Source organism: Anastrepha ludens, chromosome 4 (genome assembly GCF_028408465.1).
Source record: "Anastrepha ludens isolate Willacy chromosome 4, idAnaLude1.1, whole genome shotgun sequence".
In the NCBI taxonomy this organism is placed as follows: domain Eukaryota; kingdom Metazoa; phylum Arthropoda; class Insecta; order Diptera; family Tephritidae; genus Anastrepha; species Anastrepha ludens.
Window position 1 is genome coordinate 125,919,989 of NC_071500.1, and position 27,167 is coordinate 125,947,155.

Sequence of the window (27,167 nt, forward strand, 5' to 3'; positions counted from 1 at the left end):
TTACATGCCGGCGGCGTAATTGGCCCATATTTTTTCGTTGACGAGAACGATCGCCACGTTATTGTGAATGGAAATCGATACCGCGACATGATAAACGATTATTTTTGGCCACAATTGAATGGTATGGACTTAGACGACATGTGGTTTCAACAGGACGGGGCCACAAGCCACACAGCACACGCTACAATTGATTTGTTGAAGAGTAAGATCGATGAGCGCATTATTTCCAGAAATGGACCGGTCGAATGGCCGCCGCGCTCGTGTGATTTGATGCCTCTAGACTATTTTCTTTGGGGTTATGTGAAGTCATTGGTCTACAGTAACAAACCGGCGACGATTTGTGAGCTCAGAGCCAATATTGAACGCGAAATTGCTGGAATTTGGAACGTTTGGAAATGGTTGATTGATCAACTCCCAAAGTTTTTGCAACCTCTTCTTGCGTTTGAGCCGGATCTTGATCGAGCAATTCCTCCAATTCGGTATCCATGAACTTTGGCGGCGCACCCTCGCGTTCTTCGTCTTCCAAGCCAAAATCACCACTTTTAAAGCGTGCAAACCACTTCTGGCACGTTCGCTCAGATAGAGCATGCTCACCATAAACTTCCACCAAGATACGATGACTTTCGGCTGCTTTTTTCTTCATATTAAAATAATGAAGAAGAATTCCCCGCAAAAACACATTATTTGGCACGAAATTCGACATTTTCAAGTGTGGTAAAAATATTGTTGTTTACGCTTCAAATAAAAAACTTATACTGACGTTTGTGCCTTACGACAGTAGCTCTCCAATGAATGTTTGGAAATGTGGATCGATGGAATAATAATCAAGTTACGCCATCTGTTGTAAAACCGCACGAACTTATTCATAGTCCTATTATATTAATAGTCTTAATTTCCTTGGATAGTAAGCTTGTTTTTCTCATTTCATCTACGTACTCTCGCGTTTCTCAGAACCGCTTTATACATATATAATATTACAATTGTTTTTTTTTCTCGTGAAAAACCTTGTGCATAATGGAGGTATGTTTTTTATAATTAAAATTGTTTATTTGCCTATTCTAAGTGAAGTTATTTCATAACAGAAAAATAAAAAAAGATAAAAAAAATGAAAGGACATTTTGTAGGATGGCTGATGAAACAAAATTTGAGTTTCTTATTTTCATGCACAGGATTCCAGTTCCACGAAATATAATTGACAGAAACTGTATTCTTTTAGTAGTCATAACATCACCCAGGAGCAAAAGCGACTGGACATATAGAATAATATATATTACATTAACTTTATTTGTGAGCTTAAATTTAAGCTCAGCTATATAGTTCTTTTTATGGAAGGAACCAAATAAAAGTTTTTTTTTTTTTGTTTTAAATTTACTTCTAGTGTAAGTTTGAACTAATTTCTGCATACCTGACCAAATTTTGTACCTGAAAGAAGTTTTATTTAATTTTAAGAAAAAATATTTTGCATGCATTTTTATCATAAACAAATGACGTAAAACGTTGGAATGGAATGGCCTGAATGTTTTCTTTGTAGTTGAACTACTCCAAAACTGATTACGTTAGAAACATATTGGACTAGAATTTGTTTGGCTAGTATGAGCTGGCATTGTGCTGATGATTGGCCGTACAATTGACATTTCGTAGTACATCGCCATATTAAAACTACCACTTGCTGACATGAAAACTGGACAGAACATGAACGAGTTGAGCTGAGAATGCGCTGGTAGTATGCTTATTAATTTTTAAGTTTTTATTCCTTGATAATGTATACGTTTAACTGACATTTTTAAGTAAAATTGAAGAACTACCATAAAAAACATCTCTTAGCACATTTGGGGAAAGAGGAGCTCGGCCAAACGCTAATAAAAGTGTATGTGACAATTATTTTTATAATTTTTTTTTTATAAAAATCATCTCTCTCGCACCTAGTCGTAACATAATTGGTATTTTTGCCTGCAGGGTACATTTCTGTCAGTATGCAATTGCAGGTCTGCAAATGCATTCACAAATATTCAAAGCATACTTTGCGGTGCTCGTGAGCTTAACAGCAAATTGCATTTTTATCTGAATTTTGTACAAGTGGAATACATAAATATATATCCATAATAAGCAAGATTTTGTGGTGTTTGCCAACTTATGTGCCATTTTCATTGCTGTTGCTGCTGCTGATGCAATTAATTGCACGAGTTTAAATACATACAAATCATAAATCCGCATATATGTTTGACGTGGTGATGATTTACCCTACAGTTTAGCACTATTTCGAATTTGCCACAGAGTCAACAATTTTATATTTAATTATACAAGAGCTGTTAACGAGCTTTGAAGAGCGATTAGACATTTTTCAAGAGCAGAAAATTGGCTCATGCAGATGTAATATTAGAAGTTGATGCTTGGCATAGATTTTATTATTTGGTTGGAAGTGTTCGTGGTTCGTGGCTGTGGCATCAATTGTTTTAAGAAATAGAAATGCATCTCAAGTTTTCAAGTTACTTTTTGAAGCGTTGAATGGCTTACTCCTGCTGAATGTTGAGTTTCACGCTTTGACCATTAAATTCTGCTATTTCTTTCTTATATTGCAATTGTCCTAACCTGTACTAACTCATATCCATGCGATTTCTTCTCATATAATATACAATTTGTTTCAAGTCTATAAAAGTCAAAATGTTTCAAATTTTTTAATCAAAACTTTTTGCTTTTAACCAGAATTTTTAGAATTTCTGCAGATATGTAGTTTTATAGCCTATCGAATTTTAGTATAAAAAACGTCTGAGGAATCAGGGGAATAATTGGGAACGAAGTAGCGGACGCATTGGCAAGAGAGGCTGGGGCTTCGCCTTTAATAGGACCCGAGCCCTTCCTTGCTATTGGGATAAAACACGGGCTGACGGGCATTCTCACAGGCCACCGCAGAGTGCGTAGTCATCTGCGCATGACCGGGATATGGTGCATTGATTCTTGTGCTTTGTGCAACTAATCCCCGGAGACTCCAATGCACCTGCTTCTTGAATGTGACGCTATAGTTGACACATCTCGGCTAACTGCAGCCAGAAGAAAGACAGATACGTTCAATTCAACTCCATCCGTAGTTTAATAAGGGAACTGGCTCTAAATGAGGTACACTGATGAGCAGTGGGCGCAAAAGACCAAGGGATCGAAGTGTGAACCTCGAACTAATCTAAGCTAATTTAATCTAAAGTTTCTGGTAACAATAAAATGCCGCTGATTTTTGACAATTTTTTTTGCTGAGTTGTTACACTTTTTCTTTTATATTTTTTATGTTAAAGAAATTTTGGTTTATGGCAGAAAAAGCCAAAATTTGTATAAGAAAACATCATTTGGGTAAGAACTAATAGTGATTGGCGCACGTACTAATAATTTTCTCTCTTTAGAATATTTTTAATGGCAAAAAATGTCAGTGAGATTTGTGCTCCACGCAGACATAAAGTGAAACACATTTCAGTTACTCCATTAGGGAACTCGTTGTTAGTTGGAAGGTACATATTTATGTTTGTGGCTTTAGTTCATCTTTTGTGAGTAAATCCCGGACCTTTGTAAGCATATAAAAAATCTAGCCTTAAGCTATAAAGCAATGGTACGGCATGTATGTGTGTGTGTATGTGTGATATTTCGAACACCTATGTGACAGATCTAAAAGCCAGCTTTGACAACAAAGCAAGATTAGATACATACATACATATAAATAATTTGGTATTTGGAAATGTCATAATAAATTTCAAATTAAAGTGCACGTTTTTTAGTGAAAATTACAAAAATATAGAAAACAAAATATTCTAATGTAAACGGTGAACGTGCATATGTAGGTTGCATGGATTTATTGCGGATTATAGCACATTTGCTTCTACTTACTTTTTGGACGCACTGTTTGTTGTTAGTTAGCAATGTTACGTTGTTGTATTATTGCGAATTTTATGTTATTGAAGCATTATTTGGAAAATGTGTTAGATGAGATATGACGAAGAGATAGAAGAAGGAAAGAGATGGAAATGTTTGAAATTTTAATTAGTTATAGCTGCAAGTCGCACTAAACTACAAAATACACATAAATACAAATGCTGAACAAGTATACGGATTTCATGGTTTTTGAAATATCATAGTAGCAGGATGTATACATTTTTATTTTTATTAAAATATATTCAAAATATTAACTTTCGTTGCGAAAAATTAGAAATCTAAACTAGCAGTTTGTGGTGGCAGTTTTCAAAAAATAGTTTTAAATACTTATGCACATGGATATCAAACGAAAGAGAATATAACCAGATACTAAAAAAAGATGTTGTTTGTTCTGCGCAGGTCAAATATAATAGAATAATGACTTTATAAAATTGTATCCTCAATTATTTTTAAAAATATTTTAAATTTCGAATTAAAATAAATGAAATTCTCTAATGAATTATTTTGGAAATAATAATATATTAAAGATATATATCTATATATATGTATTGTAGTAATACATACCTTAACTTCATTCTACCTGCTGTTTTATAAAAACGTAAAACAAATTGTCTAACTTTTGGCCCATTAAGTAAAGTATACGCAGTGGGCCACCCTTTCACGTTTTCCTTATTGAAACCTTAAATTCTTTCAAAACATTTAATTGATGAATAAATTAAAACTTAGTATTCAAAGGGCCTTATTGCTCTACATTTTCCATGCTGAAAAGTTAACAATTTTTTTTTTAAATATATGGACATATCCTCTTTCGCTTAGTATCCATATTCATATCATAAAGTGGCTATAAGTATTTAAAACAATTTTTCAAGTGAAACTTCTTAGGCGTCGATAGACGAGCGAGAATAGAGAGTAAAATTTCAAGGCCATGCAACGTTTTAGGCATTTTCGTTCCGGAAGAGAGAAAAAAATATAACATAGAGGAGAAGGGAGAGAGAGCTATACCTTATATACATCTTAGATACACTTTAGGCTATTTTCTCTTAGTTTTTTCTTGTGGTTGCTAATTTCTAGTGAGAAATAATACTGCCTACTTTTGGCGCTTGTTTGTTGGTGCGAACTTGTAGGAAATATATTTTTGGTGCCTACTTTTTGGCGTTATATTTCTTTGGTGCCTACTGTTTGGGGTGTTTTTTGGTCTCAAACTTTTTGGCGCTTTTTTTGGTGCCTTCTTTTTGGCGCTTATTTCCGTTTCGTAGCTAGTGCTTGTGCGTACTATAAAGTGCTATTCATTCCGGCGTCGGATTTATTGGAATTGCCTTGCGGTAATTTGTGCCGTTGCTGCGGTCCTGCAATCGCTGCGTTTGTGCGGGTGATAAAGGCTCGGAGTAGTGCGTGTTGTTGTCACGGTTTGTGTCAGGCGTTTACCCACACGGGTCAACTCTTCTTCGTATTATATAAATTTTGTCTATTGGTATTCTCTCCAAATATTGTGAATTTATTTAGATATATAATCTTTCTCCCTCTCTCTCTCATTCTCTCTCGGGTCTCTCCCTCTTTCTTCGTCTACCTCGAAAATTTCACTTCTATTATGTCTAATACGCTACACGCTCGTCGTCTAATATTTGAAATTGACGAAAAAATAAAACTAAGAAACTGAGAACGCTAGAAGTTGTTAAAAGTACAGATTGTTTACCTCAGATTTAATTTTATTAATTTTTTAATAATATAATTTGTTTGCCTAAAAAAAAGTTGAATAAATATAACTCTTTTGCTGAATGCATATTTAATTTTTTCCTTGTAAAATAATTTTAAATTTATTGGCAAATAAAAATCACTCACATTTCACGAAAAGGCGACACTACGCTAGAGTAGAGAATGCCTCGGGAGGTGTATTAAGCTTAAAGGAGAATATTTTGAATAGAAAAAAAAATAAAAATTTCATAATTCGTTTTCCAACACTCCCTCTTTTTCCCCAATTTTTTTCATCCACTCGTACCTTCGACAAACCGTCTTTCAGTAGAATGCTTAAGAATTCATAAATAGCTGGAAAATCACTTTTGCTTCGCTGGCTTTTGAGCATAAAAATGGAATTTTTCGCAAGGTAAATTACATTTACTTAAATTTCGCTTAGCTGGTCTCCAGACTAACATAAAATGTGTTTTTAAGGACATATTGTTTCTTAATCTACTTCTGAGCCATTACTCCTTGACCGCAATTGATAAGAAGTAGCTGTCTGCATATATGCGCTGCGTACTAAATAGATGCGATGATTTTTAGCGACATTTAACTTTTTGCTTTTAGAAATATAAACTTCGACTACTCCTTTTTAGTTGCTTATGAATATACGAATGTTTTTGTGTCACTATGTGGATGCTAGCGATATTGGTTTCAAAAGCACATTCAAGTGATTTCAAATGTTTTGTATTTTTTTCAGATGCATAAGTAAATGAGCTTCTGCCAATCCGCGGGATATGCAAAGGGTCAGACAGAACTCAATTATGTGGGACACAAGACATTTGGAGAAAAGCAATTAACACCGCGGCGATAAAATTCAATTTTGCAGGCTTTTTACCTTGCCACCAGACGTAAAATGCAGAACCCGCTGTTTCAAAGAAAGCAAATCGTAAATAAAGTGGTTTCAGATTATTTGAAATATGTATGCATATACTATATTAGGGTGACCCCAAACACATGAAAAAAATAATAGAAAATAAAAAAAACTGTTACAAAGAGACAAACAATGGAGCGCATAAAGGACATAACAAAGATTTTCATTTCCCAAAATATTTTTTTTTAGTTAGAAAAAGTTAAAAAAAAAATGGATGAATAATTTGCGCCACTTGTACTTTAACGCTCTGTTGCGCACCCGGGTCTGACCAGACCTTTTCGATCTTCGAAGTGAATTTAACATATTTTTATTATAGCTAACGATTTGAGCTTCCACGTAGCTTTCTATAATTTAATTTTCTATCAGTTTATGGATGTAACCTTTTAAAACTTATCTTCGAACAGGACGAAAAAAGGCCAGACACGGGCGCCCAACCGAAAGTTTTAAAAAAGGCGTCCAAAGGAGGGTTAAATGTTCTGTCAAAGTATTTCTGTAATATTGTGTATTTTTTTTGGTCTGAGAGCTTAAAAAGATGAATGAAAACAGAAATTTTTGAAAAAAAATTTTTTGTTTTTAATTATAATCTGACAGATAATTTCATGGCATTATTTTTTTGAATATCATTTCCGGTATATCTTCTTCGCGGCCATAATCTAAATAGTCCATTCTATCTGTCCAGTTTTTGACTATTTTTTCCAATAAATTTGGCGGTATGGCGTCAATAGTGGCCTAAGCCTTTCAATAAATTGATTGCAAAGCGCGCTGTATGGCAAGTTGCGCCGTCTTTTTCAAAGAAATGTCTTCGATGCTTAGCTGATTAATTTTTGGAGTCCAAAATTCAGTCAACATTGCTCGATAGCGCTGGCCATTCACCGAAACGGCAGCTCCTTCCTCATTTCAAACGAAATAAAGACCGATGATGCCGCCAGTGATCTACATATTAGCTTTGCGAGTGTATTTATTTTTTTCTTGTTTTCTTTTCAAAGTAAATTTTCACAATTTGGCAGCGCTGCTCTGGTGTTAAACAACTCATGATGACTTGCCAAACCTTACTGAACAGAAATGTCAGCACAGTTTGAAGTGCTCAGTTCTCAAGCCATAATTATCTTATGTTGCTAAAACGCACCCGATACATTAAGATTTACGTGAGCTGGACCGATTTGAAAGTATTGCCAAAAATCGGATTTTTTTTTAAATAAATAAGTTTTTAAAAATATTTTCCCCCAGAAATCACTTCAGCTGGTTGCAGAATTTATGCCTAAAAGGTCTGGATAGAAATATTTCTAATTCAATCAAGGAAATCAAAGTAATGGAATTTTTGGCAGTACTTTAAAATCGTTCAAACTCACGTAAATATTTGTATTTTTTCCGAAATATTTTACCGCAAGCTTTATAGTACAAGGTGGCACGCAAAATTAGTCATCCGAGTTTGTTTCTGAATAACTTTTTTACTGATAAAAAAAATTTTTTTGAGTCACTGCAAACTTTATGTTGTTTTTTACCCGCTTTATTGATTGTTGGTTTGTATAGTGCAGCTGTTTAGTTCACAAATGTCAAATGTCAAATATGATTGACCCACGACCTCAATAGCAAAAATTCTAAATCTTGCGATAGTTTAATTAAATTTGCATATAATAAATTTTATAATCCCATTGAAAAAGCAGTACCGATTTAATTTTTGCATCGAGAGTGGCGCACCCTAATATATACATTTAAGTATGTAAAGCGCATATGAGCAATAGCAAATGAAATCAAATTATTTTAGAATGGATTAAAAATCACGAAAAAGAAAACAAGTTCGAGCCACTCTCAAAATCGGCTTAAAATACTTTCAACTGCTATGTATCACTGCAAGTGCAACTCAAAATATTAGCAAAGAAACTTTTGGCGTATACTAAGTATACAAGAACAATTCATAAATGTTATTGTTGTTGTGTCAAATCCCTCTACTGTACCAATTCTATTCTTTAGTTGCACAACTTTTCGCTTACAATCGTTCGCCTTCCCAAATGGATTGGTGTTAAACAGAAATCCGTTTAAAACATCGCAACTTAAGCGGCTTAAAAAATGCTCCACTCTAAGAACTTGATGCTCCATAGTAAAGGCTGTGCCACGAAATGCTGAAAAAAGTGGTAGCTAAGTCAGTAGTACCAGAGTCAAAGAGTGATGGTGAGAGAATTGCTGCAAATCCAATTTCCGTTTCCGGTGCGGTGCAAATGAGAATTCAAAAACAAAAAGAAGCGCTGGAATCGCTGGTATCGCTGATGACCACCAATGGGTTGCGAAGGCCACGTATTAGTCCAGCGCGAAATTAGAAAAAAAACTGCTTTGGTGGAGAGCATGCAAGAGCGCACACGAGCGTGCACGGTGGCAAGGGAGAGTTGCGCGGCTATGCGGGTAAGCCACGTTAGCTGCATAATAAAAATCCAAACAATTCCCTAATTGCTAATGTCGGCATACCAGAATGCGGATACGGCATTGAATATCCAGGCAGCAGCCCCACCCTGCGGGTGCTGCGAGTTGGCGAATTGTCGAGTGAGAGCGCCGCTGGTTGCCAGCTTTGGTTGGGGTAAGTAAAGCTTGGTTATTATTGCTTTTTTTTGTGAGTTAGTATGCTGCACAATTTGTTGTTGCTGTAGGAATTGTAGCCACTACACGAATTCCTAACCGGTTGCTTCAATTTTGCACCCATTCCTTATGTGCGCTGGCTGTTTCGCTCGTCTGATTTTATTTAAAAATGTTCGGAGCGAAATATTTAGAGTTTTTGCTATGGCTGTTTTTGTTGGCAGTGATGCGGAAGCGTTGGCTTATGCCATGACCGTTGACCGCGAGTGGGCATGTGTAGCGTGGTAACAGCGCCAGCTGAAACAAATATTGACAGTAATCAGCGCCAACCATTGCAGCTGACTGCAGACGTCCTTTCGATTCTTGATTTCAGGAACTACTGCGTTTTTTTGTTTTATGTTTTTTCATTGCATCTTTCTTCTCTCTTTTTTGATTAGTTGCTGTGGTTCATGTTACTATGTTGCCGCAATGGCAGCATAATAAACTAACTTGAATTGTGGAAATACGGACTGACGACTCTGTAGTGCAACACAATAACTGTTTAATAGTAATAACTGCAAATAAGTTGAACGTTGGAGGAAGAGCGCTTTGCTGCTTTCCAAGGAGTGCACAGCGCACGTTCGCTCGACCAGTCGCTTGAGTAACTTCACCAATCGAAGCTTGGCATGAATTTCTATTTATATTGGCATGCAGCTGGTTATATAAATTGACTCTTATTGCTTCAGCTTTGCCTTCGGTTATGACAGGAGAAGAATAAATGATTCAAAACGCAAAATTATTTCTCACTTTACATTGTCCATTTCAGGCATAAGAAGTGAATCAAGTAAACCAGATATCAATTTCTAAAATTCCATGAAAGTAAAGAGGTTTTGCTGCCAGTATAAGAATAATAGCCTAGATTGTGTTGTACGAGAATGTTGGGTATTGGGAGCCGCCTCATTGCAATGAAACATAAAACAAACTCTCTAATGAATGGGAGCGCCATTCCAGATGTAGAACAGGCACCCATTTCGAGGAATCAGATTTGTGCCCAAGCATCAAGAATAACCCGAAAAAATGATCCTCATAATCCTCTTACGAGCAAAGTAAGAAAAAAGCAAGCATCACAGCCTCCCAGTAATGCTGTGGTCAGAGCAGTGTACAAAACTGCTGGGCCTTGCGACGCACAGTATTTCGACTTTAAATCTGTCGCATTACTATCAGAAATCAGGAAGCAGAAAATTATATTAAACTGCAGCCAATAAAGATATTTATTTGCCCGAAAGATTTGAATGTCTTTACTTGCTCAATTTTATAAAGTAAAAGTAAAATAATTTCAAAAATAAGAAGCAAAATTCGAGTAATTTCAACAAAAAAATCTAATTTTTCCCCTTTTTTGTCAGAAATAATTAACACAAAAAGTTCAGAAAATTTTAAAGCGAAATATTTAATTCACATTACAATGTTAAAAAAAAAATTTCGAAATTAAAAGGTAAACATCTTTATTTTTTTTTTTTGTTTTGAAATCTTTTTCAATTTACTACTTATTACACTCAACACTATAAATAAACGCGTTTTTATTTATTAAATTTTTTCCAAATGAAATGTTAAAACGAAGAAAGTTATTTCACATTAAAAAGTTCAAGAAAAAATTACAATATTTCGAAATTAAAAAAACGAAATTTGTTTTATATTTATTTTTATATTCTGCTACTTGTAAAAATTTATTACATTTGCTGAATGTTAACACGACAGATTGCAAATAAAGTAAGTAAACAAAAAAAAATCTCAAAAATATATATTTTATTTTCTTGAAAAATTATAATAAATTTTTTCTTTAATTAATTTTTATTAAGGCAATAATTTCCAAAATTTTGAATTTGAAAAAATTTTAAGCTATTAATCTTATAATATTATAGAAAGAAAAGTTCAAACGAAGAAAGTTATTTCACATTAAAGAGTTTAAACAAAAATTTTCGAAATTTGGAAATTGAAAAAATCTCAAAGTTATAACATTTTTTCAAAATTTCTCTGTTTACTTCGTATTGTACGTAAGCTTGCAAATAAACGCATTTTTAGGGAAAATCATGAGAAAGTCCAAAATGCTTGGGTATTTGATTTTGTCTTTGGAGTAACTTAGCTATTGGGTTGTTCGGAAAGTAATTTCGTTTTTTCGTGGATATATCGAACTTCGTGGTTAAACCCAGGCCTTTCAGGTGATCATAAACAGTTGAAATCGATAAATTTAACCTCTTACCGATCTCAAGTGTTATTATTCGCCGGGTTGCATCAACTAATGCCTTTATCGCGTCTTTATTAGCTTCAACCGGCCTTCCCGAACGCGGTGCATCTTCGATATCAAAATTGCCCGATCGAAATTTTGCAAACCAATAAATCAAAATTGCATATGCAATTTGGTGGCACCTTTTTGAAATTGAATATTTCGTGTTAAAGATGTACGCGTAAGGTGCTTTCACAAGAGGCTGAATTGTAATTTATGGCCAAAATTAAGAAATTTAAAAAGTAGGTACCAGCAGGCCACAAGCCCTTTAAAGTTCGTGTTCGACTCTGACGATTGTTAGCAAAAATAAGTCAAAAACAAAATTCGATTATTAGATTTTGATCACAGACTTAAATTCACTGCAGCAACACAGCTCCATAATTCTTTTTTTATATTTCTTTTTTTGTATTTTCGAAGGAGAAGAGAGACTTATACATTTGAAATGCTTGGAAAAAAATTCTCAGTTTGAGAAAATACCCGGACAACTCCTTTCATTTAAGTCAAAATGTAGTTTTATAGTATTACTGATTGTTGATTATAGTTAAATACAAATAAATATGGAATAAAATTGAAGGATTCTTTGCTGAAATTTCAAAATATGTGATATCACTCGATCTAGTATTTACACAGACATACATTTCTCGATTTGATGAGCTTCTGCGTATGAACTCAACCAAAATAATTTTCTATGTGTTTATAATATTATATTATAATGATAAAAAACGAATTTGTATCACTTGGCGCCTTTACTGCTTTCTTTACTAACAACCCCTCATTGGAAAAAGTCGTTTCCAACATATCCAAATTACAAAACCAATTGCCGAAAGCAATAGACAACCCATTAACCCTTGCATATGTAAAATCTTGCAGCCTTTTATTTTTTCTCAACCCGCTACTTACCAGCCACTTCGATTTCACAAAATGTCCCCGGGCCGACGGTGTTGTTGGCGATGCAACGATAAGTGCGTGCAATCGCATAACCATCGTCCAGCACATAAAAACTCTTGTCCTTATAACCCTGGCGCTCGCCAGTGCCCAGCCATTCGGCGCTGTCATTTTCCGCTTTAATTGACCATGAAAAATCAGCCTGAAACAAAAAAAAAAAAAAAGGAAAATGAAAAATAATGACAAATACAAATAAGCAAATAAACCATAAATGAATAAAATTCATGACTGCAAGGCTGTAGGTGTGCACAAATACTCGTATAGCTGTGTTTGTGTTTGTGTTGAAGTGAGTTTGGGTGTGCGTGTGCAATACAGTGTTTGCATTAAAACGTTTTTGTCACTGTTATCGAAGCGGTTTTTATTACCATTGGCATTGGTGGTGGTGGTATTGTGTGCGTATTTTTTCGGTGGGTTGGTTATAAATACTCGATCGTTTGATTAAGAGTAAGCCGGGCAAAAAGTGTAAATATTTTAATGCGTTTATGTACGTATGTATGTGTGTATATTTATATCAGTATGTGGGTAAACTTTCATATCCACTCAATTTCTTGCATTCAGTGAAGTAAATTTAAATGCCATTGCGTATGTATTGTATATAAATACATGTACACAAATAAGTACATTTGTGTGTGTATGAATGCGCGTATGTGCCGGAATGTAAACGTTTTTTGATAACTCATTGCAATAGTCCTTGGTGTACCATATGGGAAATTGGCTTACACTGTTGTTGACAAACAAAATTGCTGTCGATTATTAAGTAAAATTTAAAAGGATTGTAATATATTTAGTCTTCACAACTGGGATCCCTGCCGGAAATGGCGTAGTTGACTACTATGCATAACGACGGCGCAATTTTCAACAAACGAAATTAAGTCAGTAAAATAGCTGAAATTGTACATTTAAGTTCGTCAACAGTTCAGCTCATTATTGAACGCCTAATGCATGAAAATCGTGCGGTAAATAAGGGAAGACAAGTCCCAAATAAAACCTTTACAGGTAAAGACTGTCAGTTGTTAGCGCACCAAGTGAGGAAAAATCCAGTAACAAGCGCTCCAAAGTTAACTGAAATGGCCAAAAGGATTTAGGTAAGACTTGCTATCCAGAAACTGTTCGAAAAATACTGAGGGAGGAAAATTTGTATGGTAGAATAGCACTTAATAAAATTTTCGTAAGTGCCAGGAAGGGAAGTAAGAGCAGTTTGCGCGGGACCATCTAATTAAAGCCCCAGCACTTTGGCGGACCGTACTTTTTGCTGACGAGGTAAAAATAAAAGGTACTTTTTTTGCCCAGATGGCAGACCTTTTATTTGGCGTGAAGCCAATATGTCGCTCAAACCCCGAATTTCGCGAGCTAATATAAAACACTGCGGATTGTTTGGATATGCGTTGGAAATTTCATCTTTATCGAAGAAACAATGAACAAATATGTTTATTTAAAACGTCTGCAAGAAAATTTGGTTCTAAGCGCTAGAAATTACAAATAGAAGATGCCTTTCGCTCTTATCAAGTGGACGACTCTAAGCACAAGTCACAAATACTATAAACAGGGTTAATATTTAAATGTCGCCATTGTTGAAACTCCTGCACAATCACCGGCTTTGAATGCCATCGATAATTTCTGGTCGGTTTTGAAGACAAATTTAAGAAAATATGACATCCATAATAAATCTGATCGCAAAAAAGCGATTCTTGAAGGGCACTTATTTGGTCCAAAATAAATAAAAAAATGGTCGCCTCCATGCCACGTAGACTTCATGCTGTAGTTGTTTGTAAAAGATACCCAACGAGTTACTAAATCCCTTAAAGTTTTAAAAATTAGAAATGAATAGTTGGGCCTTTTTAAGTGTATCATTAAAGCTGCATCGTGAATTCTCTGTATGTTTTTGGTTTTTGTTTTGCATTACAATGAAATGAGTGGACCCTTTTTTTGAGTTGAAAAATTAAATAAAACAAAATAAATAAAATATTGCCATCTTTACAAAATTTAATGAAATATAGAATACTTTACAGAAAAATCAAAACCAGAATGCAGGTAACACTGCTGCTCGGTTTGCCGCAACTAACCAATGACACAATTTAGGTCTTGGACACTCGGCCATAACACTGGGTTAGGGTGCAATTAATCCTGTTGACTATTGTGTGGAGGAACCATGCATTTTAATAGGTTATTTAGTACTAGAATTACAGCTCGACGTGAGTGGGTTGACAATACACCAGATGGGAATAACCGCTGACGATTTTTTATTGATGGCTCAAAGCTTGACGATTAAGTTGGCTTTGGCGTCTACTCCAAATAGCCAAAAGTAAGCATTTCGGCTCGTCTTCCTAATCACTGTAGAGTATTTCAGGCTGACATTCTAGCCTTTAATAAGGTCGCTGGTTAGGCCGAAAATGTGGCTACCTTCTGAGAAATCTATATTTATTCTGCTAGACAAGCGGAACTTATATCTCTTGGTGGGATTGTCACTAATCCCATCATTACTCGCAAATGCTCTCTTAACGAGATGGCAGAATATTTCCGCATCCATATGACGTGGGTGCCAGGGCATGGTGACATACCAGGAAATTGTAAGGGAGACAAATTAACGAGAGAGGGCACTGCCACTCGCCTCCCTCTTGATATGGAGATTGTAAGTATACCCCTCTCAACCTACAAACTGCACGGTTACTTCAGCATTGTTACTTCAGCAAACACGGGAAGGCATGGGACGGCAGACGTTCAAGGGCGCTACTTAATTCAATTTTTTCAGGTCATAACACATGAGCGGAAAAGACCCTATATACTTTTAGCGTTCGTTCATAAATTTTCTTTGCTTTTAAACCTTCCAAAAATTAAAATCTCTGAACCGGCTTGAGCGAAATCCCCGGCGAAGTGCCAATCAAATGGCGAAAAAACTGAAAATATCTGACCGTATCATCCGCCACATACTGAAGATCCAAAAGGCGTACGATCTCACACAAAAGCATCAACAAGTCAGACTTGAGAGGGCGAACGAGTTGCTGCACTTGGCCAAAAGCGGTCAATTTCCGAACTTTGTGTTTTCTGTCGAGACAATTTTTCAAATTGCGCAACTCGAAAACTCCCAAAACGATAGGGTTTATTTGACCGACCATTTATACGAGAGTTTGAGTCATCGATTGACCACCAGGAGGGAGCACACGCCACAGGTAATGGGTTGGGACACTGTAACCACAGATTCGCGCTCTCCAATCATTTTCATCGAGCCTGGCGTCAAAGTAAATGCGAAATATTATCGGGAAAGTATTTTGGAGGTTGCTTGGAAGCCGTGGGCAGACAAACATTTCGGTGGCAGACCATGGACGTTTCAGCAGGACTCGGCACCGTCTCACAAAGCTCGAGTGACCAAGAATGGCAAAAAAACAACATTCCGAACTTCATAACGTCCATACAATAGCTCTCAAATTCACCAGACTCGAATCCGATGGATTATTCTCTTTGGGTCAGTTTAGAGAGAAAGGTCCGAACTAAAAGATCGAGGAGTCTCGAGTCTCTAAAGGTCTCGAGGAGCTAAAAAATGTCATTGTCCGTGAGTGGGTCAAAATATCTGCAAGTCACACTCGGACGGTTTGCGATTCGTTTCTGGACCATTTCAAGGTCATAGTCAAGGCAAAAGGTGGTCATATCGAGCAAAAGTAAATTTATTCTTGATTTTGTATTATTTTCCCACATTTTTTACTTGGAATTGAATAAAATCTCACAGGATGGAATGGAATAAGTAATTAATGCAATAAGTGGATAGCTAAAATACTGAAAAACGGAAGGTTTAGTTTTATTTTAATTACCACTAAACAATTTGTGGTAGTACAAAATGCCCAACCCTGAAATCTTAGTGCTGGCTAATACGAGCACTTTCTACGACTTCCTACTTATAATCGATAAACTCATAAGAATTTAAGAACTCTGTAGGTTTATGTTATTCAATTTCTTCTGAAAGCGAAAGCTTAAGAAAAAAATACTCTAGAAGGGACTTATAAAAATTGAATGCCGCTTAAATACTCAAATATGCAGGTATGTTGGTTTAAGTGTATTTGCATACATATCTACATACGTTTCGCTGCGCAGCCTAGCCTAGAAGATGATTGTAGAAATGCGAAATTTGCTATTGTACATTTGTATGTGTGTGTGTGGCAGGTATGCAACCTTTATGATTTTCGATTTTTGTTCCCCACCTACAAAGTAATATATGTACACATGTATGTATGTGTGTTGGTATGTTTGTAAAGATTGTTGTTTGCGTACTTACATAAGCGCATAGGTATACATAAGCATTACACTCATACCAATACAATTGCACTTGTAGATGTGTGTATTTTGAGCACTCCTGAAATTGCTGTGGCGCGTTAGTGCGTTGGTGCTTGCAATTGAAAAGCTATCGTTTTATGGCTCTTGCAATAACAACAGCAATAAATCGAAACAATAACAATACCAACAACAACAAGGCAACGACAGCAACAACAACTAGCACACCAGCTCACGCAACAGTTGCAATACTCGTGCCAGCTGAAGCATACACCAGCCCAAGCAACGAGTCCGGCAGTTTCACTCGTTCAGGCATACAGCCATTCAACCAGTAAGCCACACACACACACTAGCACGCATCCAAATGTAGGTAAAATAAAACAACTGGTGTGAAGCTCGTCCCTTACTGGCACTTTCCACGCATCAGTGCACTCTTGCTTGCACATATCCGATTTCTCTGTATTGAACTCAAACTATTCGCAGCTCAGCTGTACGTCACTGCGCAGTCTGTGATGCCGCTCACATGCAACAATCAGCAGCGTTAACGAAAAATAACGCATGCATTGCATACTTTACAGCATTCGTGTTATGGCAGAAGTCGTTCTCTGTTGGCAACGTTGAAAGCTACGAAAAACTGGGCTAGCAACCTGCTACTCACACCACTCACTTACTGTCATTGCCTGCATTGTGGATTTGTGAAAGGGGAGCTAGAGTTAGCTCCAATGTGTGGTTATGTAATTGCAAATGTGAGAATATTTTGCGGTAGTGCTGGTAGAGTGTGTGTGTGTGCGTGTGTGCGGTTATGTTTTTGTATGCTTGTGCGCTTACCTCTACAGGATTTCCGAATGCTGTGCAAATTAGTGTATCCTGGTCATCGATCTCGTGCCTTTCAATTTCGCAACGTGGCTTAACTGCATGCAGACATGCAATCAGCAATGCCAAAATATAAAAGAAAAAATCGGCAACGGGAATATCAACATCAGCGGCAACGGCAACAGTAACAGCAAAAACCAAAGTATCGTTGACGTTTGCAGCAGCAGCGAATTTGTAGTCAGCGATGAGTCCCAAATGCATCGAAAAATTGATGAAAATAAAAGAAAAAAAGAAAGTCAGTTGTGAATAATTTAGATTTTTTTTGTATTTTACAGTTATTGCGCAATTAATATTATGAAAATGGATTTAAAGACCCTTTTTCTAAGGTATGTAGCTCCTATGAATTAAAAAAAAAACAAGACGAGTTGTGTTAAGTTACTAGAGAACAGGGGCTTATTGAGAAGTTTAGAAGATCTACGTTATCATTTTGTGTAAACTTAAAAAAAAAAACTCAAAAAATTTTCACCAAATCCTTTAACTTTTCTAACGCAATCTTTAGAAAAATTTTGAGTATACAGTTTTATAAAACATTGAATTTTCATGAAAAAAGTACGAAATTTCGCTCAAAAACCATTTTGATTTTTAATAACTTTTTCCTGGCGGGCTTGAGTGCTTTCTTCTATATAAAAAAAATACAAAATTGATTCACAAATTTTGACAACTTATTAGTTACTCATTTAATTTTAGTAATTTTTATATGAAACTATGTTTGATTCTCCAACAAAAATATACAAATTCAAGCTTCAAACTCCAAGCTTCAGCACAATACGATAGGACGGGCATGATGAGAGCATTATAGAGTCTTAGTTTTGTTCCTCGAGAGACGACTTTACTACTCAGTTGCCTACTTAGCCCAAAGCAGCACTTGTTGGCAAGAAAGCTTCTAAGTTGGATTTCAAGGCTGACAATGTTATCGGTGTTAATGCTGGTTCCTAAATAAACGAAGTCTTTTACAACCTCGAAATCATAACTGTCAACAGTGTCGTGGGTGCAGAAGCATGGACGATGACAACATCCTATGAGGTGTACCTTGCAGTGTGTGGGAGCAAGATTCTGCGAAAGAGTTTTGGAACTTTCTAGAGCAAGGCCTCCTTTGTGTTGGAAAAATCAGATGGAGAAGGAAGCTTCACTTGGTGTTTCCAACTAGCGCTTGTTGGGATAATAAAGAAACGACTAGTGCGCTCGCACCAAACAAGAAGAAGAAAATTTGCCACTTTGTGCAAATTAAAAAAAAAAAACTCAACAAATTTTCATCAAAACATCTAATTTTTCAAACAGTATTTTTAAAAAACTTTCGGGTGTGCAGTTTTATAGAACCTTAAATTTTGATACAAAAACATTGCAAATTTGAAGTCGCTCAAAAACCACGTTGATTTTTAATAATTTTCTTTTCTGATGGGCTTCGGTGTTTTCTTCTATATCCAAAACTGTCAAGCAAAAAAATAATCAAAAGTCAATGCCACTTTTCAACCTCTTGAAAATTCTTCCCTATTATGCCAGAATTCCGTGCTCTAATAAGCGAAATTAATTAATTAATTAGCTAAAAACTCTGATTGAAAAGCGAGAAATTTTCACGAAAATGTTTTAAATTTCGCTTTTTTATTTGCACAAAGTTATTAAAATTAAATAATGTATAAGTATAGATAGGATTCTCTAATTCATAGTTGGATCATAAGGTGTCGATAACTCCTCTTTGCCATTGAACCAGGTTTTGTTTAAGAGCTCTAAGTTCATTCCTAGTCTTTTTCGAAGACCTTATTTCAGTCTCCGTTGAACGGCGCCGGGTAGTTCGTGGTATGTCTACATTTCGTCCTATCTGTTGGAAGAGATTCCATCGCAGCGCCTTTATGGCATCACAGCTGTCGTCACTTTTCCTCAGAGTGTGTCAAATTCAGTGCCATTTCCTTCACCGGATTGATTCGCTTTTCTCAGTAATTTGAAGTTAAATATAGTCCGATTCAAGCACCGATTAATGAAAGTTTGGAGACACCTTGCAATTATAGCAGGACGGACTTGATGTATGCGTTGAAAATTCGCAATTTGATGTGCGTAGTTATGTTATGATTTTTCCAGAGCGGCGCAAGAGTGCCGAACGGCGCTTTGGTTTTGATAGTTCTGCTTTCAATGCCAGTCTCCTTTACTCCATCAGCGGCGGTCATACATCTCAAGTAGCAAAAATTATCCATGTTTTTAAAAATCTGGGCTCCCATTACCAAGATTCTGATGAGGAGCAGTTCAAATTTAAATGTTTTAATTAAATAAGAAAAAAAAAATGAACTGTCTAAACCGCTCAATAAATCTCTGTGCTATAGCTTTTTAAAGCAGTTAAGGCTTCTGAGCATTTTCTATGTATTCCTATAGCAAAAATCTCCATCTCTAGCTGTTTAATTGTATCGAGCCGAACTTTACGGATATTTAAAGTTTACATAAGACTTCAAAAAAAGCACCTTCATAGTTTTGTATTTGATGAAATCGGTTGTGTGATAAAGAGAAAAATTAATAAATTTGTCAGTACCACAAAGACTAAGGGGAAACGTCGTCACAGGAGGCCCAAAAATGTGTGCTGTTAATGAAATGGTGAGTCGTGAATTAACCGATTCCCTTCTGGTAATAAGGATATCGAAAGTGAAACACGCTTTGGAAGGTCTGTCGTCAAAAAAATCGCACACTAAATATCATAAAAATCGTGCCGTGAAACCGGCAAACGAGCACTTATTTTATTACCCAAAGTTGTGGATTAGCCCAAATACCGTTAAGAATTCTTTTCATAAGTCTAACCTCAAGTAGAAGCTCGTTGTTTGGGTGACACATGAAAACATAAAATAATCTTTTGGGCCGAATTTATGGCTCCAATTCTTATTGCAATAAATGTATTAAGCAAAATTTTTAAGCGGGCGATTAAAAGAGGTTTTCTTACGAGAGCGACAGCCGGAAAAGGTCGTGGTGAGCTCTGGATTAATGGTCAATAAGTTTTTGTTGTGCGTTCGATGGGACTTGAAGGGAATCGTTTAAAAGGCGACCAGATAACAAAAATAGTTTTTGTAAGTCTTACATTTACGCAGAGTTCAAAGTTACCATTGACATACCATACAGCTGTTAAAATATTCAGTAAGGCTCGTCATTTTATTATGCATCGTCTCCTACTGGCCAACCGTGTGGAAATCATTAAAAAGTATTATCAAAATTTAGGCTCAGTTGTAAATATGAAGACGCGGATTTTGGAGAAAAATTATATTTTTGAACAAGCCCTCTTTTTGGCTCAGCTGTATAAATTCAATTCGGATCTCTATTGTAAGTCACCTACCGGAAACCCATACCAGAGTAATTTGAAGTAAGTGACCAAGGAATTCTAGTTCGACTCTACATTGTTGTTATTCATGTGGTTGTGTATTTATACAATACTTAAATGACCTTAATTAGCGACTAACGCCGTTTTATTACCACTGTTTTCGTGAGTTTTTTTTTTTTAAGACTGATCCATTTCATGGGATCCAGGTATAACAGAAACTTGTTTATCCCTATATCTGAGATTTCATTAATCTGCTGTAGGAATGGTTTACCGAAAGAGCGAAGTCTTGTTCTGGCTAAGCCTGGAAATTCTCATAAATAGTGGAAAAAACTTTCCTTCATCCCAGCCAAACAGCTTCTGCAGATAGGATTGAAAGGAAGGTTGAGTCTGGCTGCATGGTCCCCTACCTTCCAGTGTCCTGTGAGTGTTGCAATGATGTGTAAAATGTTTGGGATAGAGCATCCTAACAGATAATTTGACCTCTGGATGTTGTCCTCGGGTCATGTTGTTCTTGCTTTAGTACATCTAGTTTATTGCTTCCACCTTCTTTGGGTTAAAACATAGTAGAGTGAAGTAGTGTATGTTTTTATTGTGTTGAATGGGGTAGCAACCGCCACCGCTTTTTTTATTACTAGAGCCGGATATTTTCTCGCTAGCTCATCTGCTATCTCGTTACCCTCTATATTTCTATGACTGGGCATCCATATCAGATTAATTTGAAGCCAGTGGCCAAGCCATTCTAGTTCCTTTTTACACAGTAAAACTACAATAGTTTGTATGAAATGGAATTGGAGTCTAAGGCCTTGATAGCTGCTTGACTGTCTGAAAGGTTGCTGCTCTTGCACCAATTCCTTTGTGGAGTTTTTTAGTGATTTGCATGTTTCTCTGATTGCTAAAAATTCTGCCTGGAGCACGCAGGCATAGTCAATAAGTCGAATTGATTTGGACTTGAAATTGAGCGGCTCGGAATAGAGGCCTGTTCTGGCACCACTGTTCATCTTAGTATGTATTACAATACCAGTATGGATTACAATACCGAATCTACTAATCATCTTCGCTTCCCTCCACTCTGCTCTCTCTGGAAAGCACACCGTAAAATCTTGCTAATACTTGTGTCAATAATATTTTGAATTCTCCTCATTGCAGTCCTCAGTTAATGCCAATATAGATATAACAGTCTTCTGTTTTACCGGATTTTACGGCCTAAAATGATCCTATTAAGGTAGTTTGTAATAAAAAGTAATCTTCTGCGTAACCGCAAGGCAAAGCGTGCAGTCTCGTATTTTCTATATCAGCATTGCACAGCCATTTTTCCACATGAAAACCGTTTATTCTATTACGCACATATGGAGCTGAGAAAGGACGCCGGCTACAACTTAGCGCCATTTGAGGACACTTCCGGTCAATTTGAATTGTATGGATATGATTTAATTTAACAAAATACCCGAACTCAGCATAAAAACTTTTAACTATACTTGAATGGCGTTACAACTTTTCAATAATAAATATTAAATGGGCTTATCAAAGCGTGACCAGTTTCACACCTCGATAATCGCACATCGCCACTAAAAGCACACCTTACGCCTATTTGTGGCTGTGGTTGTGTGTGTGTGTGTGCATATCCCATAACATTGTTAAACCGCAAAACTGTTTGTGAAATGTTTATCGGATACCTTTTTTTCTTTGCTCAAATATGTAATATTAACCAACCAAATAATATTACAGAATGGAGATATTAGGAAAACGCGGCAGGCAACCAATATGCAACATTCAGCGGCATTCACTTCGTTTGTATGCTGAAAATTTTGATGACGCGGTCGGGGGTGTAGTACACAAAGGAAATAACAAGTCATAGCCACAACTTGGCAACAATTGCTGAAAAAGGTTCAAACAAAATCTTTGAAATTACTCTGAAAAGGAAAGTATCAAAATGGAAATAATCATAAAATTCGTAGAATTGTTCGGACATTTTCAAACACTTGCCACCATTGCCATGGCATACGCTTGATAAGCCACCAAATAAAGCAAATAAAGGGACATTTTTAAATTCCATATATGTGTATGTATATGTGCATATATGTGTGGGTTGACACAAATAATTCTAAACGCAAGCATACATATGCCTGTTGTGCGCTGTGTTGGAGCACATAAATCCAGCTGTGTTGGGGTTATGAGCAGCCATCGCAAAATGCGACATCAAATATATTTGGTATTTTTTCTTTTTTAACATTTTCAAAGCGGGTAGATTAAAATTGACATGTGACAATTTCATATTGGTTGTAATTTCAAAAGCGTCCCTTTTTCTATGGAATCTGCTGATATAATAAGTTCGATTGAAAAGCCAAAAATGAAATTTACTAAACGATTGAGAAGTGTCCACTTACATTGTACGTCGATGAATGTTTCAGCTGTGTTCTTGCCATGCTTATTCGAGGCGACACATGTGTAGACGCCCGAATCATTGCGTGTCATTGGTGTGTTGATGATTAGAGCTTGATCTTGTCCGAGTTTTGTATTATTGAATATCCAATTGTAGTGCGCGCCTGAAAATTGGAAAATAAATTGCATTATATTACAAAATTGATTTTGGGGTTACCATTTGTATTAGATGAAATAAGAGGGCATAAGTGTTTCTGGTTGTGAGTTGTTCCCCAAATGCCAGTACTCAAGTGTGTATGTGTAGCTTAATTTAAAAAAATTTTCTCCAACGCAATAATTTGTTGGTAAGAGGAAGCGACAAAAATCACGTCTTTTCGTAAGTCAGAAAAATTGCATACGCCCGAAAAATCACAGATTTTCTATAGTAATGCTGTATATTCAGTTTTTTGTTTTCGCAGCAATTTAAGTTTTTAAAGCTTTGTATCTTGGCCTTGTCCTAGATGCCAAGCATAGCAGGAAAACTTGTCCAAAGCAACAAAGACTCTCAGGATCTGCAAACGCCTAGCAGGAAAAGCCTGGAGTTGTAGCTCAAGAGTTCTTAGATGGATGTACATCAAGATAATAAGACCAGTGATGGCATATGGAGCGGTCGCTTGGGCATCGAGAGCCACTCTCGCGCCAGTGCAGACAGCGCTAAATAAGCTCCTGCGCTTAGCATGTGTGCATGGCGGACCTGCTCTACAGCTGCGATGGAGGTGATGCTTGAGTTGGCACCACTTCATATAGTTATCAAGCAAACAGCCAAGCGTACTCTGTTGAATATTACCAGGGAAGGCTTCGGTAGAGAAAAAGTGGTGTCACCTAAAACTATGCAATTGCTGAGGCTGCAGCTTCCACTTACACAGCTACCCAGAGATGATATCAATAAAGTCATCAAATTCGAAAAGAAGAGTAGCATTGAACCGGAGGATAAGTTAAACTGGAGTAAACCTGCATTTGAAAAGATGCTCCAGGATTAAACCCTGGTCTATTACATGGCTCGAAGACAACAGAAGGCATAGGCGCTTGAATTTATGGCCCCAGAATCAAGCGAGAACTGTGCCGATGGGTAATTTACCAAGCATCTTCCAAGCGGTGATGTGTGCCAGCTGTCGATGTGCAGAGATAAATTTAGACAGAAGTTTTCGGAATGGGCGAATTGCCATTCTGAGCGACTGTCAGGCGGCACTCAAGGTGGAACTCAAGTCACTATCATTCTGTGAGATTAGGTCCTCCCTGGTCCTTGAGTGTATCAAGAAACGAAGAAGCGGTTGCATTGACCAGAGAGACTGCGGCATCGTTAGTAATAGGACCCGAGCCCTTCCTTGCCATGGGACAACACGCCCGCACGAAAAAGCTTAGGATTGTAGAGTTAAGGCTAAGAGATGTTAGCAGGTGGATTACTTATGGGGGGAGAGTATAATCAGAAGCGGTTCAGACAACTCATAACTCCTCCTAGGGGTAAACTGTGAAAACTCACGGGCATTCTGCTAAGCCACTGCATATACGCAGTCATCTGGGCATGATTAGAGCACCCATTGACTATTGTCGTTTTGCGATCAGTCCCTCCCGAAGACCCCAAAACACCTTATACCTAAATAAGTTGCTCATAAAATCAAGGACCATGTGCCGTTCGGAGGCGGCTTAAAACTTTAGGACACTCAGTTTGTGGAAAGGCATCAAGGCACACACCACGAGCGTGATGCAGCTCCTCGATTGGAGAAGTATCTCCAGTAATATGAAAAAAAAAGTATTTTGCTTTGAAGCTTTTGAAGCTCTAACTACCCACCAAACTTTAAAAAATTAACTGTTTTCATACCTCAAGTCACCTGACACCTTTGATTTACATATATAATCCACTCTAGAGTTAGGTATTAGTGCCGTCTCATCACACACACATACATATGCACTCGTACCCTGAATATTTACATGCTGATACAAGTGTTTGTAAAATTTTGTTGATGCGTGCTTAAGACTCCCAACAACACACATGGGCACCCTTCAAAAATGTCACTTCCAACATGTCTCAACCTCGACATTTTACTCGCATCTTGGTGCGCTGCTGACACAAGCGTATTACATAACGGCGCTGTTGTGTCACTTGAGACCGAATGTCACTCAACACGCTCCACAGCAGAGGCGTACGAGGCGCTCGCAATCCACTGGCTAAGGTTACGGTAGTCGGGCAGCTGAGTCTGATGCGTGTTGTCATGTCACTCTTGTCATTTGTGTCAGCGCTGACAGAAATTGCTGACAATTTCAACTTGGCGTTTGCTACAAACGTCAATACAATAACAATCGGCCCGGTTATTAAATACATGAAGTGTTGAATGTGTGTGGGTATTTGTGTATTTTATTTACATATCTGATGTATGAAAAATATATGTAATCTGCAATGGATACTTACTGGGATTAGCTTTGGCGTTGCAAATGACACGTCCGGGTATAGTGCCCTCCTGCACGTAAACCACCTCCTCCGAAACGGTTGAGTTCTCAGGCGCATCTACGCGTACGTCGAAAATTAAAGAGGAACGAAAAAAGCTTATGTATTGATATCAAAAAAGAAAAATGAATTTATGAGTGCATGTCATACGAATCGTCATTGTTGTTGCTGTCAGTTAAAGAAGCTTCATGATAATCAGTGAGTAATTGTGTGCAGTTCGTAATTTGTCACATTTCATTTTCTATTCATTCATTTTTCAATTTATTTATTATTAAATTTTTTTCGCAACTTACATTCGATGGAGAAATAAGTGGCGCTTTTGATGCCAGGCCCAACGGAGTTTCCTGTCGAAACACAAGTGTAGTTGGCGCTATCCGATTCGATGTCGAACTTTTGGTTTGGCCAGTTGGTCATATTGAAGTGCTGCAATTTGGGAAGTTGAGGAACGTTGTTTATTTTAGTTTATAATAATAAGTAATGTGAGGACACACTGAAGGTCTCCTGAACGAAAAAAAATATTCACGCAACCTTTTTTTTTAATTTTCGTGCCAGGTACTAAACAGGTAGTGTTATTTATTTATTTATGTATTTACTTTTTTATAATAATATTATACTCGAACCGAATGGGCTATAAAAAGGCACGCCTAGAATTTTTCTAAAAATGTTGACTACTGATGGAAATTTTTTGATTTTTGTTTAAATTTATACAACGGGTAAAGGCTAGAGTTATGTACTTGGTTTTTGTTGTATTATAACCTATAATTCAAGAAAAAACTAAAAGAAAATTTAAAATAAATAAAAGGAAAATAGTACAATAAAAATCTGGTAACATTTCGCTGTGCTCTTTTTGTGACCACTGTTACTGTTTTTTTCGAGCATAAAGGCTGTATAAACATAGAATTTTTCAAAGTATCCTGGTCTACTTTGAAAAATATTGTATTGTATGTTTATACAGTCTTTATGGTTTCGTTGTTCACTCCTCTCGGGAGCATAGGGCTTCGACAAGGCTTAGTCTTGCGTTGGTTTCGATAATCTGTTTTTGATTTCTGGCAGGGTAGGTATATATCCTGCCGCTACCAATCCTAGGAGTGCCCACCTGTCGTTGCGTAGGAACAACGCCTTCTTACTGCTTGGAGTGCCATCTGTGTTTCACATTTTTCTGGCAGAAGGCTCGCCCAGATGGTTGAGGACTTCGCTAAATTTCATGCGTCTGCGCTATTACCGCTTCCTCTTTCTGGCGCCACTGATGCAATGTGTAACTGTGTTTTTCTTTGTTTTGTGCTTGATTTTTAGCAGCCCAATTGCAAATAATGCGCAGACTATTGCGCGGGAATAAGGATAAGTTTTTGGGGTTGAGGAATGGAATTGGAAGATTTTTTTCTTGGACATAGGGAAGTAGGTAGGGTGGAGGTAAATTTGGAAAAGTACGTGGACCGTGCTTTACATGGGAGTCGAAACCATAACCTCTGGGATGGCAGACTAGTGCACTTACGCTAGACTACCAAGGCAGCTCTATAGGGATCTGTGTATAATAAATCTGCTTTTTAGTGACAAATATCGAAACGGCACTCGTTGGCACCAAATTATTAGTTTG

General features: G+C 36.8%; 1 protein-coding gene across 1 annotated transcript in view; it reads right to left on the bottom strand.

Annotated features, from left to right (window-relative positions):
* LOC128861996 (uncharacterized) overlaps positions 1–27,167 on the bottom strand; it is a 147,590-nt gene that overhangs the window by 46,984 nt on the left and 73,439 nt on the right. The window contains 5 exon segments of the mRNA XM_054100368.1: positions 12,246–12,432; positions 17,379–17,461; positions 23,097–23,255; positions 25,538–25,633; positions 25,867–25,996. Coding sequence (XP_053956343.1) covers positions 12,246–12,432; positions 17,379–17,461; positions 23,097–23,255; positions 25,538–25,633; positions 25,867–25,996 — 655 coding nt within the window.